The sequence below is a fragment of the Parasteatoda tepidariorum genome, chromosome 4, assembly GCF_982258835.1.
Source record: "Parasteatoda tepidariorum strain Cologne lab strain chromosome 4, Ptep-v5.0, whole genome shotgun sequence".
Classification (NCBI taxonomy): Eukaryota; Metazoa; Arthropoda; class Arachnida; order Araneae; family Theridiidae; genus Parasteatoda; species Parasteatoda tepidariorum.
This window is the reverse complement of record NC_141758.1, coordinates 97,060,980-97,078,294: the sequence shown is the minus strand read 5'-3', so window position 1 is coordinate 97,078,294 and position 17,315 is coordinate 97,060,980. Positions and strand designations below refer to the sequence as shown.

The window sequence follows — 17,315 nt, the reverse complement described above, 5'->3', positions numbered from 1 at the left end:
ACAAATGAAAGAGAAAATGTAGCCAACTCAACCTCACCTGTCTGTATAGGTTGTACAGGAGGCTATAGGATCGTATGGGTAACAGGATGCATTCCATGAGTTTCGTGATTCTTTCAAATCGTAAGGAGCACCCTGAAACAATCATCGATGTATTAGTACATGAACTCATAAAATTAAAATCGTTTCGAAGGAAGTTTCTTCAACAAAAAAAAAAAAAAAAAAAAAAAAAAAAAACAACTTTAGGTATTGAAAAACAAGCCGAAGGAGGTGGTATCAGTTTGTTTATGAGCACATTTGCTTATGCTTCACGGAAAATTGCAAAGGTACCGATTTCGATTCTTATCCATATGATAATATTTTTACTTTCAGTGTAGGCAATCTGAGTTTCTTTATCCTGTAATTTTATTCAGAATGTTAGTAATAATTTATTTACTAGTTAAGGAACTGATACCATTGCTTTTACCCCAAATTTTTTGATTCTTAAAAAAAGGGACGGATTTTTTAAAGACTCCTTCTAAACCTGTTGTTTCTATTACAAAAATTTTATTTTTATTGCAAACTTAATCTAGAAATTAAGAGGGTAAAAATGGTGAAGATCTATGTGATAACAAAATTTACAGTCTTCATAAGTTTAAATTTATCTGTAACTTATCAGGTTTCGTTATTATTATAATAATTAAGCCTGACATGCATAAAGCAGTATTTACATATGTTAAGCTAATAAAAATTATTCAAAAAAAAATCATATTATTTAAATTACAATTTTATGCGATAACTTTGAAAAATGGAATGAAACCTGATACCGCTTTAAATCAAGGGAAAAAATCGCAAATGAATAAAAATATTTATTTGAAACTTTTTAATGTTTTTTTTTTTTTTTAAATTACTAGGCAGTTAAAGAAAAATGCGCACTAAGATGTAAAGAAATGCCAGTTAAAGATTCGCACACTACTTTTTCAGTTTGAGATTATTCAGCCGGCCAGGTGGCCGAGCGGTCAGCGTGTCTTACTGTGAAGCCAATGGTTGCGGGTTCGAATCCGTTCAGGACATGAACGTTTCTCTCTATGTGCTTTTTTTCTTTCCTCCAAGCCCTGAGCATGTACCTAGGTTATGAAAACCCTTAACCATATAGCCCAGGACTTGCTTTCTATGTGCTGTTCTCTATTGTGTGATGTGGGGCCGGGATAGCCTGGTTGGTAGGGCACTAGGCCCGTGTTCAAGAGTTCGTAGGTTCGATCCCCGCCGACCGAGGACTACCCGTGTAGTAAATGGTGACTGGTGAACGTTAAATCTATCGAGTCGCAAAGTCCTCCATGTCCCCATAACAAATCAATACCTCTGGGGATACTGATCCAGGAGTTTCCTTGTCTTCTGGATTGGTTCAAAATTACAAGGCAACGGAGTTTGAACATTAGTAGTCGTAAACCCAAACAATTGGGTTGGCTGTTCAACGAAGAAAATATATAGTGTGATGTGTGAATGTGGCCCACCCAATAAACGGGTATCTGTGGCAGTGTGGAGCTCGCCTTCGTCACTTAGATTCACGTGTGCCCACTGGGTGCTGTTAAATGAGTAACACTGAGGTGAAGAACGAAAGTTCAGTTTATTAAATAAAAATATTTTTATAAAAAAAGAGATTATTTAGGTTTTCAGACCGTTTAGAGAATTTTTGCTTAAGCAAAACGAATAATTTAAATTTTTTGCTTTTACAGCAATTAATGTTTTGATGAGTCCAAAAGCAAAAAAATTGTCAATGAGGATTTTTCATGAAATCGTTTTGCCCTTTACTCTTTAATTTTTTTTCCTTACTTCCTGACAGCAAATTTTTAGCTATTTCTCCTCTCCAAATGTGAGAGGAAAAATCTGCAGATAGTGTGATAATCTGCAGCGCCCGCTGTCGAGTTGGAAAATTTCTGATGCCAGGTACAACCACAACTGTCATTCTGTTACTGCCTTTCATTTTTATCAGATCGATCGCCTTTAAAGTAAATTGCCTGATATATAAAGCAATTATTCTCAAAAACAATGATGTATCATTAGAAGCTCTCCAAACAGATATTTAAAGGTCAATAGATTCAAATAGTAAATTCACAGTTCCGAAACAAAAAAAAGTCTATTACTTTGCAAACTGTAAAATGGATTGAATTGCACCATTGTGGCAACTTCTCATATTGAAATCTTGCTCTCAACCCAATACTTCTACTGGCTACCTTTTAACATTAAATGTTCTATTTCCATTTTGTTATTTTCTTCTGTTGCCATTATTCTTCTTCTTTTCTTTTCTTTTTAAATCATAATATATAAACTCAATTCTGCAGTCTTGGTTTCTTAGGACAGGACACCGTCAGCTGGAAATCAGCGCTAACCCCTTATTGGTCCATTTGCGAGTTTGATAGTATACGTCATCCAACGGTCATCTTGAACTACAATTGCCGTCCAACTCAACTGCAGTTGGATTACAACGTGACGTTAACCACAGAAACAATGGCGGACAACATCCAACAGCACATTGAAATCAGCCAAGATTTTGATTTCGACATTAAACATAGCTTCTTCATTAAACATAGCACTCTTCATTTAGCTCAGCTATAATGTGTTTTTTCTTGGACGAAGTCATTATTTGTTCTTTAAAACACTGGACGACAAAAACAAAGTCAATACAAATTCAAAATAAGTATTTGTTTACGTTATTAACGCATGCGCAATGAGAGATAATGTCTGCGTTGGACCGACTGCTCACGCTGAGCTAACAAAAAAGTATTTTTTTGGCGTCAGCTCTGCGTCAACTTTCCGCTGACGCCCAGATAAGGCGCTTGTCCTAAGAAACCAGACCTTTAGATATCCAAAAGTAACTGGCTAACTTTACAGTACCTGGTCATATTATCAGACGCACTATAAGATTCCATGTAAAATCATAATTATCAGGTGATTCTATACAGCTGTATTGTTTTTACGCGACTGAAACCGGTTTGCACTTGTTTACGCTCCTGTATCAATTGGTTAACATTGTAACGCAATACGTTAATCATAAATACAAATAGGAAGTATATACAAAATCTCCTGAATAAAAACTAATTACACGTATGTTTAAATATAAAAGCATTGCATATAAACTCGTGCAAATCATATCATTATTTAAAAACTACAGTGACTCTAATAATTAGATCTAATTATTATAATACACTAATATAATGATTTATATAATGAATATTCTATATTTACATAATATATCGTCTAATTTATTCAATCGTCGAATTTATATTATATATCGTCTAATTTAACCCATTGATACACGGACGTAAACAAGTGCAAACCGGTTTCAGTAGCGTAATAATCAATAAAGCTGTATAGTATCACCTGATAATTAAGATTTTACATAGAATCTTATAGTGCGTCTAAAAATTTTTGCCATAGACTGTATAATTGTCTGTGGTTTTTTTCTTTTTGTTGAATTTCTTAATGAAAATTTTTTAATTAAACTTTTAGCAAGAATTATATTTAAGACATTTTGCGACTTTATCATCAAACGATCTTTCCGTGTATTTCATAGAGACGGATGGAGTAAAGGTGAGATGAAGGATTGCACAGATTATGACAAAATGAACTACCCATTAAACCCCTTCAACTTCATTGCCAGAAAACCTTCGTCAACTTGGGAAACAATTCCCTCGAATCCCTGAAATTCTTGTCGGGGACTTCCGTAATGGATGGAGGAAAAGCAGGATATCGAACGGGGGGCTTTGTAGCCTCAAGTTTTTGTGTGTGGGAGGGGGGTAGAAATAGAGAACCGCAGGAGTTAAAATCACCCGATGACTCCCCTAATTGAAGGAACGGGGTTATGGGGGGCTGAGTGAGGGTGGTATAATGGAATTGCCTTGTAACTGCCGACATGCTCCGGTGCCCCTAAAGAGGGGGAGGGGTGCTCCTTTCCAGAAAGGTGTCGATAACGAAGCAATCGCTTCCAGAGATTTATTCTTACCTCTTATGGAATCTAATAGGTAACACTAAAAGATTTCTGTTTTCTCATTTTAAAACCACCGTTTAGAATGAATAATGAAAGGCACGCTTAATACCGCTGTTTATTACTAAACGACTATCTCTGGAAAAAAAAATTGTTTTAAGAATGCAATTTTTTGTTTCAATCATTTTATTTTATAACCGGCATTGAACCGTCATTCCATGCTTTGAGAGTGCGACTATCATCACCGTAGCTCTGTCATTTTAAACTAATCCAGAAGACGAGGGAACTCCTGGATAAACTAGCCTTTTTGGGATGACTTTTTGATGGACCCGCAACTACTAAAACCTACTAAAACCGCAACTACTTTTGACCCGCATTTGGGTTACACGGAGAGTGAGAAACTACGAAAACCTTCCACGATTAGCCTGGCGATAATAATATTCTAACCCATTATCAATCTACAGCTGGGATATTTTTACGTCAGCACTGGGTTTACCGGACGAAAGATTCTAATCGATTTTACCGTCGCTGGGTCACCACACTTGGGAGACCCAACTCGGCTGATTTAGGCGAAATAATTTGATAATCATTGAGTTAACTTTCAATCAATTTTTATCAATTCAAAAATCAACTCAAAATCCTTCAAAAGAGTTCAGGTTATTAAGCCATGGGCAAGTGGTAAAATTGATTAAGTCTGTTTACCAATTAATGGAACTAAGTTATTTCTGGTATACTAGAAATTAAAGAACTGCTGTTTCCAAAAATGCAAATTTCATCAAAAGTTACTCGCACATAATTTTGAAATTTGGTACTTGCACTTCAAGAAGACCACCCGCACACGTGATCTATGACGTCAGCGGCAGCTAATCTTTATCAGCAAAATGGCGTATTAAAGTTGAGCTAAGTTTCTCTACATAAGTTAGGACGTTAATTAACGATAAGTTAATTAAATATAGAGCCGTATCGCTCATCGAATTAGTTGAAATATAATTCTTTCTCGCCTACTTCTTTTACTTAAACTTAGGTTTATCATTTGTTTACGCATTTTACTGTAACACGTGATACATTTTTGTTTCGTGTACCGTGCCTGGCAACTTCGATGCCTAATTAGTTTGTTTATGTTCCACATCGTGCCTGTCTTTGTGTTAAGTCTCTCTGTCAATATATAGTGAAAGAATTGAAGTTTCTGAGAAAGAATCTTTGCGAAAGAATTAAGAATGCGTCACTTAAGAGACTTGATACATGACGGGCCTGACTTACTCGGAATAGAATGTAAAGAACAGTTGATAATATAAACAAATGACGCGTTTCAACAACCAATCAGGATCGAAATACCACCACGACGTCACTTGCAAGTATCCCATTCGTTGATAAAAAAGCTCATTGAATTTGAAAGAAAAAAATTAACTGTGTTCCCACTAGAGGGCGCGAAAATAAATGAAATTATTTAATATTGCAAAGGAAACGTACAATGTCTTAGTGTAATTATTAATTTATAACGTCTCTAATATTTAAAGATAATATTTAAATAAAAAAAAATAACACAAATGAGATTCTAAAACAGGATATGAAATTAAGTTTGTCTGTTTTTAATGAGTTAGAAGCAACGGTTTTGTACTAACATATAAACAAATATTCTTTGCCTCGATTATAAACTTCACAATGAGATGTTTTTTTTACATATTCTGAATGGTATAATTCTTCCTATATAACAATAAAGTTTGTTTTTCTTTGAAAATGAACTTTCATCTACGTATATTGTTTAAAAATTAGAACAAAACACTATTCTTCTTCGTGTATTAAGTGTAATATTAACATTAAAGATAATATTTAATCATTAACATGAAATATTTAGTTAATTTAATATCCAATTTTAAAAAAAAAATTATCTCTAGATTCTCATTTGAAAAGCATATTACTTAGCCAAAACACTGAAAGCATCTTTAATAGTTAATCTTGGGGCACTACTTTAACCCGGTGCAAAATATTAATGCGTAAATTGTTGTGGTGAACTTTGTGTTTTTTAGTTGACGAGCACAATTTAAGCATGTTATATGCAAAAAATTTTTAGCTACCAGAGTTGGCAAACGAAAACCGGTTTTTAGCCATCTTTTGTTGCTTTGTTCCATAACCTAAGTTTTAAATGCTGAAAAAAAAAATCAAATTATGGTGTCTTAATTTTAATAGGACTTAATTAAAGCTCACTGTAAGTAATCTGACTTAAAGTATAATAATAATGATTGATTTTCGTTTGAACTCTTGAAAATAGTTTGATTTATTTAGAGCATTTATAAAATGCTGTTGCAGTTAAAATCATAAGGGTAACGAATTCAGGATTGGATGATTACACATTAGAGTTGAAGAAAATTATTCATTTCTGAACCCTCAATTTTCTGTGAAATGCTGTATTATTTGATTGATCGTGATGCGTTTGGTACAGTACCAATTATCAAAGTCAATTTTTGGACATTATAAGTTAGTATGAAAATCGATGAAAAGGAACTAATTGATATATTCTGGATATTAAAATTTGTATAAAAAATGCACGTAGCAAATCACAACTTAGATAACAAGAAACGATAGTTGTAAGAAATGTTAAGTAACTCATTTGAATTTCAATTTTAAAAAAAGGAATGATTTTTAATTATCCCAAAAATTAGGTCGACTGTTCAACGACGGTTATAAAATAAAATAAAATTGGGAAATCAAAATAAACCTTTGCTTGGTAACCAATTTTATTTAACTTTTTCAAGCCTAGATAGAAGATTTTTTTGCTACTGAAAGCTTTTTTTTTCCTTCTCAATATGAGAATCAGGAATTTGTGATCTTCAGTAATTATAGATTTGTATAATATTCCCGATATTGTAATATTCGATGTATATTATTGGTGGTCACTGACCTGTGTAAATTAGAATCTGAAATCATGTTCCCTGTATCCAATAATTACCGATTTCTTATTTATTTATTTATTCATTTATTTTCTTACAAATCTAATGATATTTTCATTTAAAGGAAAACAATATGATTTTAAAATTTGATCGACAATACATTAATATTATGAATATTATTTATTGAGAAATTCATAACATCGCTTTCAACTAATCTCTAATGATGCCTCAAATAATTCATTAGGCTATTAAATTCAAACACAATAAAAAATGTTTTGAACATAAATATATTAATCTTAAAATCCACTGTTGAGATGGCATCTCCAAGGATGACTAAAACAATTCGTTAGGCTATTTAATTCAAACACATTGAAAAATATTTTGAACATAAATATATATTAATTTTAAAACCCGCAGTTGAGATAGCATCTCCAATGATGACTTAAATAATTCATTAAGCTATTTAATACAAACGCAATAAAAAATATTTTGAACATAAATATATTAATTTTAAAACCCGCGGTTGAGATGGCATCGCCAATGATGATTCAAGTAATTCGTAAGGCTATTTAATTCCATAACAATAAAAAATATTTTGAACATATATATGTCACGGCGAAAGACCGAAATCGGTGGTTGTTGACTTTCACCGGTGAATGTCGACAAACACCAAGTACGCCGGTGAAAAATCGTATATTTCATTACATTCTTGTACATTCGGACCCTCACCGGTGTATGACGGCAATCACAGATATGCTTTGATGAATGGTCCGAAATATTTATTACATTCGATTTGATATGAATTTCGTGGATATAATTACATTTATTCGATATTTTAACACTACACTGATGTTTTTTTAAGGTTAAGTGCCACTGCCCGGTATACATTTGCCCGGTATACCCTACACTGATGTTTTTTTTAAGATTAAGTGCCACTGCCCGATATACATTTGCCCGGTATACCCTACACTGATGTTTTTTTTAAGATTAAGTGCCATTGCCCGGTATATATTTGTCCGATACTCCAAACATTGATGTTTCTTCTAATCTATCGTCAGTAGGTATTAAAATATAGAATAAATGTAAATATATCAAATAAATATAATAATATTAACGAATAAATGAATATAAAATTGGATATAACAAATATTTCGGACATTCGCCAAAGCGACTATGTGATTGTTGACATTCACCGGTGAGAGTCAGAAATAAGGGTATTTAGCAAATATTTCGGACATACACCAAGCGACTACGTGAATGTTGACATTCTCCGGTGAATGTCGACATTCTCCAGATTTCGGTGTTTCACCGTAACATATATATTAATTTTAAAATCCGCTGTTGAGATGGCATGACCAATGATGACTCAAATAATTCATTAGGCTATTCAACTCCAACGCAATAAAAAATATTTTGAACATAAATGTATTAATTTTAAAAATCTGCGGTTGAGATGGCATGCTGACTCTTATTTAAAAAAAAGGAACTCACCAGTGTTGAGTAGAAAGTGGTTGTGTTGGCTGCCAGTGATGAGATGTGATCAGCGTATGAAGAACCGTAGAGACCGAAGGATGCCAGCCGAGGTATCTGGGAGAGGAGTCGGCTATCCGTTGTATAGACCTGCGGTGGAGATCCACCCTCACTCGCCGGCTGGCAACACGGTCCGCCGCTGCTCACCAATACCTGCAACACACTTTCTCTTATCATTATGAAATGATTCTTATTTTACTTTTTTGTTTTTGTTTGGCTTGTTAACAACTGAAATTGTCTTAGTGACAACCGTTCTATCTGAGAAAAGATGCCATAGGTTAAAGGACGGAGAAGGATGTCACATTTTATAAAGGTATTAACCTTTACAAAAAGTGACATCCTTCTCTGTCCTTCAACCTATGGCAGGTTTCTTTCTCAGATTCTCGGTTGTCAGAGAGCTCTTCCGTATATTATATTCCATACATTATATATATATTAAATTATATAAATTATATGTAATAATATACATTAGAATTACGTTTATACAATAAGCGTTAAAAACATGGAGAAAACATGAAAAAAATTGAAAATTTATAAAAAGAGAAGAAAAAAAATTATTAAAATAAAATATTTAAGAAAAAAAATTTAAGGAACATACTATTAAAAATCCGGGAAAAAAAGTATAAATATTTTTCCGGCTTTTTAATATTATTTTTAAAATTTTTTTTAAAAATATTTTACTGTGTTTTATATAGTATATATGTATATTTAAAGTATATCTAGAATATATTTTAATCTATTCTTGTATGAAATTGCAATTTTTTTTCTTTTATTTGTGCTACATTGTGAAATCTACTAAATAAAAATGAAATTAGGAGTTTGTCTGTGTTTCTCTCTTACAATTTCGAAATTGTTGGCGCTGTCGTCGTAAAATTTGGGCAGCGAATGCAAGGGGCAGATTAACCGCTGATTGTTAAATTCAGTACGGGAGAGAAAATTTCAGTACGGGAGAGACATTTGAAAAATGGAATTTTCTCATTGATTTAGTATCAGTCATTGCTATACATTGCACTTGTATTTATCAAGTGTTTAAAAGATAATGCCAGAAATATATGCTAGCTTACAGCTCTGTTTGAAGAAAAACTAAAGTTTGTTGCACGATCTGTATTAAGTATATTTGATAGGCTCAGAGATGACAGTGGATGGCATCTGGTGATTAAGTCACATAATTAGTATTCCTAACGTTATTTTCAACCATGCGTATATTTTGTCCATAGTCTCGCTTTTTCAAAGGGGTTTCCGCTAAAATCAACCGTAATGGAAATTTTAAAAAAAGAGTTATGTACTAAAAAGAAATTACCGGCAAAAAGTATCATAAAAGTATTTATTATTAAAAAATTACTCCTTTCGGAAGGCCTACAAAATCACCACTGCTACTGATGTCAATGATGTTTTTGGTGACAGTACTGTAAGAAATTTCTCAGAAAAAATGGTTAAATAACAATTTACATAATTGTTATTTTACCATATTCAAGCAAAACTTTCAAATAACTATAAATAAGATGGCATTCAAGCTGCTAACTGTTGAAAAAACTGTTTATTTACTACTTTTGCCCAATACGATAAATTAACCAGAATTTTATAGCACCAACTAGACTCACCTAATGAAGTCATTCAGTTTCTTGCAGGAGGGTACATATTATAGCAGAGAGGGCTAATCAGTCAATCTCATGACCGACAGAACGGGGGTTCGATTCCCAATAAGCACCACAATAATTCCTCTAATGCCTCTAACACATGAATAGTTTTTAGTGTCCCGCGCTCCCCAATTTGCGATCTGGGCATTTAGAATACCATACATCTCATTCATGCATAGATGATTGCATCACAAAGCTGCTAAACTATCTCCGATGTCAGTTAAAGTGTTTTTGCATGGTTTTGAAACCATGCTAATTACAAATGGTTAAAAAAACAGTATAGCTTTGTATTTATGGTTTCTTAACCTTATTAGTTGCAAACGGTGTCAAAACCGTAAAGGGAAAAACTGTTCTTTACCATAAATTTTACGGTTATTCGGATGGACAGACAGCTACTGGTTATTTTACCATAATTTTAGAAGAAAAATTCTAAATGTAGTATTACTGATATTATGGTAATATATGTTGTTATTACTAAACATACTAATATTGAAATTTAATTTAGGTACTGTGGTAAGAAAATTTCTGTGACTCTTTGAGAGGAATACAAATTTCTTGATTATGATAAATTTTGTCTATCATGATTTGGTTGATAGTAAAAGCAACATGATAAAGTTAAGCTTTAATTTGATCGGATGAACTTCTAAATAGACGCTCCGCCTAATCTAATAACGTAAAGTCACCGGGAATCTAACTAATCATACATAAAAAAAGAGAATTACCAAAGCTTCTAACTAGGCAAAATTGGAGTTGATAATGGTTTAGCAATTTTTTACTGTTCTCTTAGACGAATTAGTACCGTTACCCCATTAATATTGCTTTTAGCATAGTTTTTGGACAGTACTTATTATCAAAACTAATTAAGAGTCTTCGCTGCAAAAATGGTGCATGGTGTTTTTTTACTTTCCTCTTCGAAGAATTAATACCCTTTCTCCATTAACTTTGCTTTTTAGTTCAAAGCTTATTTTTTTTTTTTAATTTCAATTATAGATTTGATTTTAAATTACTAAATTTTGTAGAAAGTTTTAAAAGTCCCACTGTAAACGAAATAAATACATGGCTTCAAATAAATTCAGAAAGACTAAAAGTGTAGGCCACGAAGTTTAAAATACTAATAAGAAAATTTAAAAATATACAAAGGAAAATAAACTGTGAGAAGATAACTTAGGATAGCGCAACGTAGAAGTTCTCTTTGAATAATTTGCTTGCAATTTAATATTTTGAGTCATTTTTTTAGCATGACTTACTCTAGGTTTGCCCGAACTTATTTTTTCTTTCTTTTAAATTTTAAATTAGAAAGAAAGGAGAAAGAAAATTTGCAACGAAAACTTTCTTTCGCTGAACGGCGACCTCTTAAAATGCTCAACATATATAGCGAAATACGCAAAGAGTAGAATTAACATGAATTGATCCAAGCTTCAACAAAAAAAAAAAAAAAAAAAAAAAAAAAAAAAAACTATTTCCAGAAATGATTTAAATATTTGAAAAAGGCTAGAATTAATAACTGAACGTGTGCTCTTATTAATGAAAATTGAAATAATCGCTTTAAAAAAGGAACTTATACAATTCTGAAAAGGAACGCAAGGCATGATATAAAATGAATTTATTTTCCTTCAGCAATCATCATCACTATCTGTTTAAACAACATTTCATGACAGGTGGTGGTGTCTCATCTCAGAGAAAGCATAATCCTTAAGAGAGAATGATAACTAATGAGCTGTTCGATAGAAGATTTCCTTCCAATTGGGGGGTTGCTCAGCAATTAGAATGACAATTATTGTTGAGTTGTCTCCTGAAGGCATTACAGATGCGGTTTCCTTCTTCAAGAGATTTAAGTGAAGAAAAAGTGTTCGCTAAAGTGAACGCGAGATAAAGTGAGGTTGTAGTGGTCCGGACTATTATTTAAATAATGTTACTTCACACACTTATAGTGAAGAAATGTTCGCTGAAATGAATACGAGATATAGTGAGGTTGTAGTGGTATGGACTATTATTGAAATCTTGGCGGTAGACGGATCATGGGTTAGAGTCCCCTTGTCGTAAGGCTAACCGTGGGAGGTTCTCGTGTTCTTCCTCTCCATGTAACGCAAATGTGAATTAGTTTTATCAAAAAGTCCTCCGTGAAGGCAAATTTCTCCCAATACTTGATCCAGGAGTTCACTTGGCTTCTGGATTGGGCTCAAAATTATAAGGCTACGGAGTTGAGCATTAGTAGTCGTAAACCCATTAAATTGGGTCGGCTGTTCAACGACGGTTGCAGTACAAAATAAAAAATATTAGCTGGTGCTGAAGTTATAAGTCACATGCGTGGGTATTGGTTGTCTTCTTCTTGGAGTGCAAGAATCTAATTATTTACTTTTTTTTTAATTATTATTATTAGAAATAACGTTTCCCTAAATGTACCGTTTTTTTTTCTTCTTAATTTCAATGAAAATCACACTGCAACTTTTTTCTCCTCATATACTTATTATTTAAATTTCAAAATTGGCTAGAGTAAAACATGCTTATTATCTATTTTTAGAGATAATAATAGTATTGTTTTAAGAAATAGTCTCCATTTAAAATATTTGATCCCCTTTTATGTGCCCTTTTATATCGAACCTCGAGTGCATTTGTAATTCGGAGGTTCCGACTTTCGCGTCTATCCAGAACAATTTCCAAACAATCTTCTATTGATTCATTCTTTACTTAAATTCCAATTCAAATGTGGAGAATTTATTGTATTTTTCCAACACTACATATTTTTTCATAAGTGAATGTATAAATATTAAAAATCTGTGCTTTTAATTTCTGCGATTTTTACATGACTGATATATTTTGAGAATTTCATTTAAATTTCTTAGAATACTGAAAGGCGTTGACTAATGTGTTACGTATTACGTTATTATTATTTTTATCCTGAAATTTGGTAGTTACATTTTCTGATATTTTTTTGTGCTAAGCTTTGGCGATGTTATTAATATTGCAACATCTAAATAATCAGAGAAAATATTTCAACCTCCAAATCAAAAATTTAAAAAAAATGTCCATTACGTAAGTATATAAGTATTAATAAGTCTTGCTTGAGCCGTGATGGCTCAAGGGATAGAGCGTTCGCCTTAAAACGAGGTGAACCGGGTTCGAATCCCAGCAATGGCCTGCAGATACTAATTCCGCATCCGGCTTGCACCGACCACAGTGCTGACGTAAAACATCCTCAGTGGTAGACGGATCATGGGTTAGAATCCCCTTGCCCTCAGGCTAACCGAGAGGGGTTTTCATGGCTTTTTTCTCCACGTAACGCAAATGTGAATTAGTTCTATCAAAAAGTCCTCCGTGAAGGCAAATTTCTCCCAATACTTAATCCAGGTGTTCCTTTGTTTTCTGGATTGGGTTCAAAATTTCAAGGCTACGGATTTGAACATTAGTAGTCGCAAACCCGAAAAATTGGGTCAGCTGTTCAACGTTGGTTATAAAATAAAATATAAAATAAGCGTTGCTTTCCGAAGAATTCCTATGTAAATAAGAATTATAAAAAAGTATAGAAAAATATTCCTGTTGATCTGTAAGACAATGTTTATAGATTGTTATTGTTGAATAATTTCTATTTATTCTGATTCCTAACTTCTTAACTTTTTTTAAGAAGATAATCAAGTCATTTGTCAACAGTATTTTATTTTCCATTAAAAAGGAGTGGATTTTTGTTACTGTTAGCTATCTATTTGACCTTTTCTTTACCTCGCTTCTTAGCTTCTTAAAACACGCTATTAGAAAATTTATAGTTTTACCCTCACTGAAACATTCGTTTATATTTAACCTTTCTTGGGATTCCGTAATAGACGCAGAATAATAGAAGGGCTAGCTAACTTCTTCGAAGAGACTAGTGCCGCTCCGACCATCTGATTTCAGTCAGTGACGTCACGGCGGAGCAGCATCACCTTCTCGCTTTAAAAATAAATTGTTTCGCATGTAACTATAGCATGTAACTACAGCATTCTTTTTTTAAACTTATTTCCATGTAGTCATTGTAATTTTCTTCTCGTTTGATAGCAAAAATTTACCAGTAGGGGAGAGTCGGGTAGCCCCGCCCGGCGGGTAGCCCTGCCCACTGTCAATTTTATATGTATAGAATATTTTTTCAAGTCAATGGGCCATCGGACATTAATTGTTATATGAAAAAAAGATTATTTTCAAAGTTTCAAGTATTTATGCAGCTGGTAACATGGTAAACAATAGTTTTGAAAATATTTTGAATGCAGTAGTCTTGAAATTAAGAAAAATTGGTTGAATGTTTAGATTAAACTTCATTTTAATACTAAAAAAATAATTTTTTCTATACATACAGCATTAAACTATGTAGTCTTATGTTTTATTTGCACAAAGAAAGAAGTTTATATGTGAAAAATTGTTCGAGTAATTACAAATTTACAAAAAAATTGGATTTCGGGTAGCCCCCCTCACATGAATGTCGGGTATCACCGCCCAATTTCATTTCGTCGATAAATGTACGGTTGCAAAGATTATTATTCTATTGCTTCAAATTTGAATGTTATATGCATTTTTAGCAACAAATATATGTTTTAATATTATATGAAACATAAATTTATATATTTAAAAATGCAAATGAAATATTTTTAAAATGTAATTGATATATCCAAATTAAATTTAATTCAAGAAATTATAAATATTATAATAAGCTATTCACTTACTTATTTGTATTCACTTATTTGGGAACGAATCAGTCTACAGAAGCATTTGAAAGTAATCAAAGTACAAAGTAAATTTGTAATTTTTTAAGAAGTATTTTATATTAAGTTTATAGGAAGAGATCAACCAAATAAGTTTATATTGAAAAAAACTATTGTTATTAATTATTGTTACTTAAATTAAATTATTTTCGTTAAATATTTAATATAAATTTATATTAATATTATAAAATATTAATATACATTAATAATGATAAAAAGTATGACATTTGTTGTTATTAAATGATAGAATTCACTAGAAAAGTATATAAATATGTAATAAATAAAATAATTTTGTGATAAAAATGATAAATGAGGTTTATCTATTGTCAATACATTGGTCATTTTCACTTACACTTGAAAAAACAGTCAAAAAACATTATTTTTGTAACTGGGCTACCCAACACATTTTGAAAAGAGCTGAAAAACATGTTTTTTTAAATTTCGATTTTTTTAAGTTAAACTATTATTTTTTTGGTTTATTCTTTTTGCATTATTTAATTAGATGATAAAAAAAATAGAAACATACAAAAATATTGATTATTACTCAATGTTATACAGAAATATAAGCAATACTCCTTAAGTGAGCGGGGCTACCCGACTCTCCCCTAATAGTCAAATATCAGCCTGCGTGAGAGCGACCGGCAAAAATTATTATAAAACGTAATTTTCCATGTTTAACTTCAGAAAATATATCAAGGTGACTTCGAATTAATTAAAAAATGTACTGGAAGAATTTATCCTGCTCTGAATAACGAAACATTATGCTTCATGTCAAGGCCGTAGCCAGGATATTTTTTCGGGGGGGGGGGGGATATGGTAAGAAGCAAGGACAGTTTCAGACATGCAAAGTAGGGGAAAAAACATTGTAACAAATATTGTTTATTTTGTTGTTTGCAAAAGTTAAACTAGTAATTAAAAAATATTACACAATAATTATTTTTCAATTAATATTACATAGTAATTATAGTCAATTTGTAAACAAAGTTTACAAAGACATGACATTTGAAGAAAATTTTTCGATTACTTTTTTTGGACAACCCGGAATATCCCGAAATATGCTTAATGAAGTTAGCAATGTTAGCCTTTCTTCCTTAGTAGCGTTTCTTGTTGTTGTTTTGACGCGTTTAAGAGTAGAAAAAGTTCTTTCTGCAGTTGCTGTGGTGATTGGCAACGTAGCCAATATTGATAACAAGCAATAAATGTTTGGAAAAAAGCATGGGAATAAGATACTGTCACATTCTTCCATTGCTGAAAGTGCCGTATCTGATCTACTAAGGGATTCACGCAGGTTCCACTTTGATGCCCATACTTCCATTTCTCCCATGAGGTTTTCAATGTCAATGAAATCTGTGTAGATTCGGAAATTGCATAAATTAATATACTGAAAAACAATTAATTTCGGGTCAAGTGAAGATGATGCACTAGCGTAGGTGGTGTACTGGGAAAAGGTTTGATTTGACAGTTTTTGTTTCTCTTTTTACTGAGAGGCTCAAAGAAAGACTAAAAAGTTTGAATCCCAAAATTTCGGGGGGGGGGGGATTTGTCCCGACGGTCCCCCCCACCCCCTGGCTACGCGCCTGCTTCATGTTTCCAGTTTAGACGCTTAAGAACTTTAGAATTTCGCCATTGAAATCGATACAACTTTAAACAAAAAAGAAGAAAAAATGTTCAAAGTCGAAGAAAATAAAATCCTGAACTTCGAAAATAAAAGTTATTAATGCTTAAAAATTCTTCAAATTTCATAATATAACTTTTAATGTCATTATTCAAAATATTTATACATTTTAATTATAGCGCCATAGTTTTAAATATTTATGAACAATATATATATATATATATATATATATATATATATATATATATTAAAATTAGGTATCCCATTTAATAAACTATTGTCATCGAACTATATGTGACTATAAAAGTTTCCTAATATACTTTTTTTATTTAACAATATAAGTTAAAAACGAAAATAAAACGATGACTCTAACCATTGAGAAATTTTTACTACTCTAAGGAATATCAAGAACACGTATGAATGCATAAATAATTTTTTTGACAGCTATTATCCGAAAAGTTCGAGCATTCAACTCATTTCTTACAACAAGTATAAGCAGCAAAGTTTTCATATCCTTTTGTTGAGATTTTCGAGATATGTGTGCCGCGTGACGTCATGATGTGAGACAGTTTTGGTGTCGTAAAGCACACGTTTTCTTACATTGCTTTTGGTATTGCCACCAGTCTTGGCGTTCACTAACACTAATACTAACAAGTTGACATAATCAATAAATTTTATATTATATCTACAAGATAAGAAACAAATAAGGGTAAAAGAAAAGTTTCTTTTTACGAATCAAATAAAAACAAAAACTTCATCGAGGTGTGCAGATTTCCAAATAGGGTGGCAACTACTTGACACCAAATTGGTGTAGTGAAAAATACCATACATATGTAAAGTAGCCGCCACTACTTTTGTGAAAATAAGATACGATGCCGATATTAGAGTCACATAAGAGTCAATTAAGTTATTTTTACGACACAATACAAAGCAAAAATCATAAGTTTTCGATGTAAT

General features: G+C 32.1%; 1 protein-coding gene across 1 annotated transcript in view; it reads right to left on the bottom strand.

The window, feature by feature from the left end:
* LOC107452260 (Iroquois homeobox protein 6a) overlaps positions 1–17,315 on the bottom strand; it is a 79,605-nt gene that overhangs the window by 29,673 nt on the left and 32,617 nt on the right. Inside the window, exons 2-3 of the mRNA XM_016068621.4 lie at positions 8,341–8,532; positions 38–132 (exon numbers count right to left, since the gene is read on the bottom strand). Of these exons, the coding sequence (XP_015924107.1) occupies positions 38–132; positions 8,341–8,532 (287 nt within the window). The remainder of the gene's footprint in view (positions 1–37; positions 133–8,340; positions 8,533–17,315) is intronic.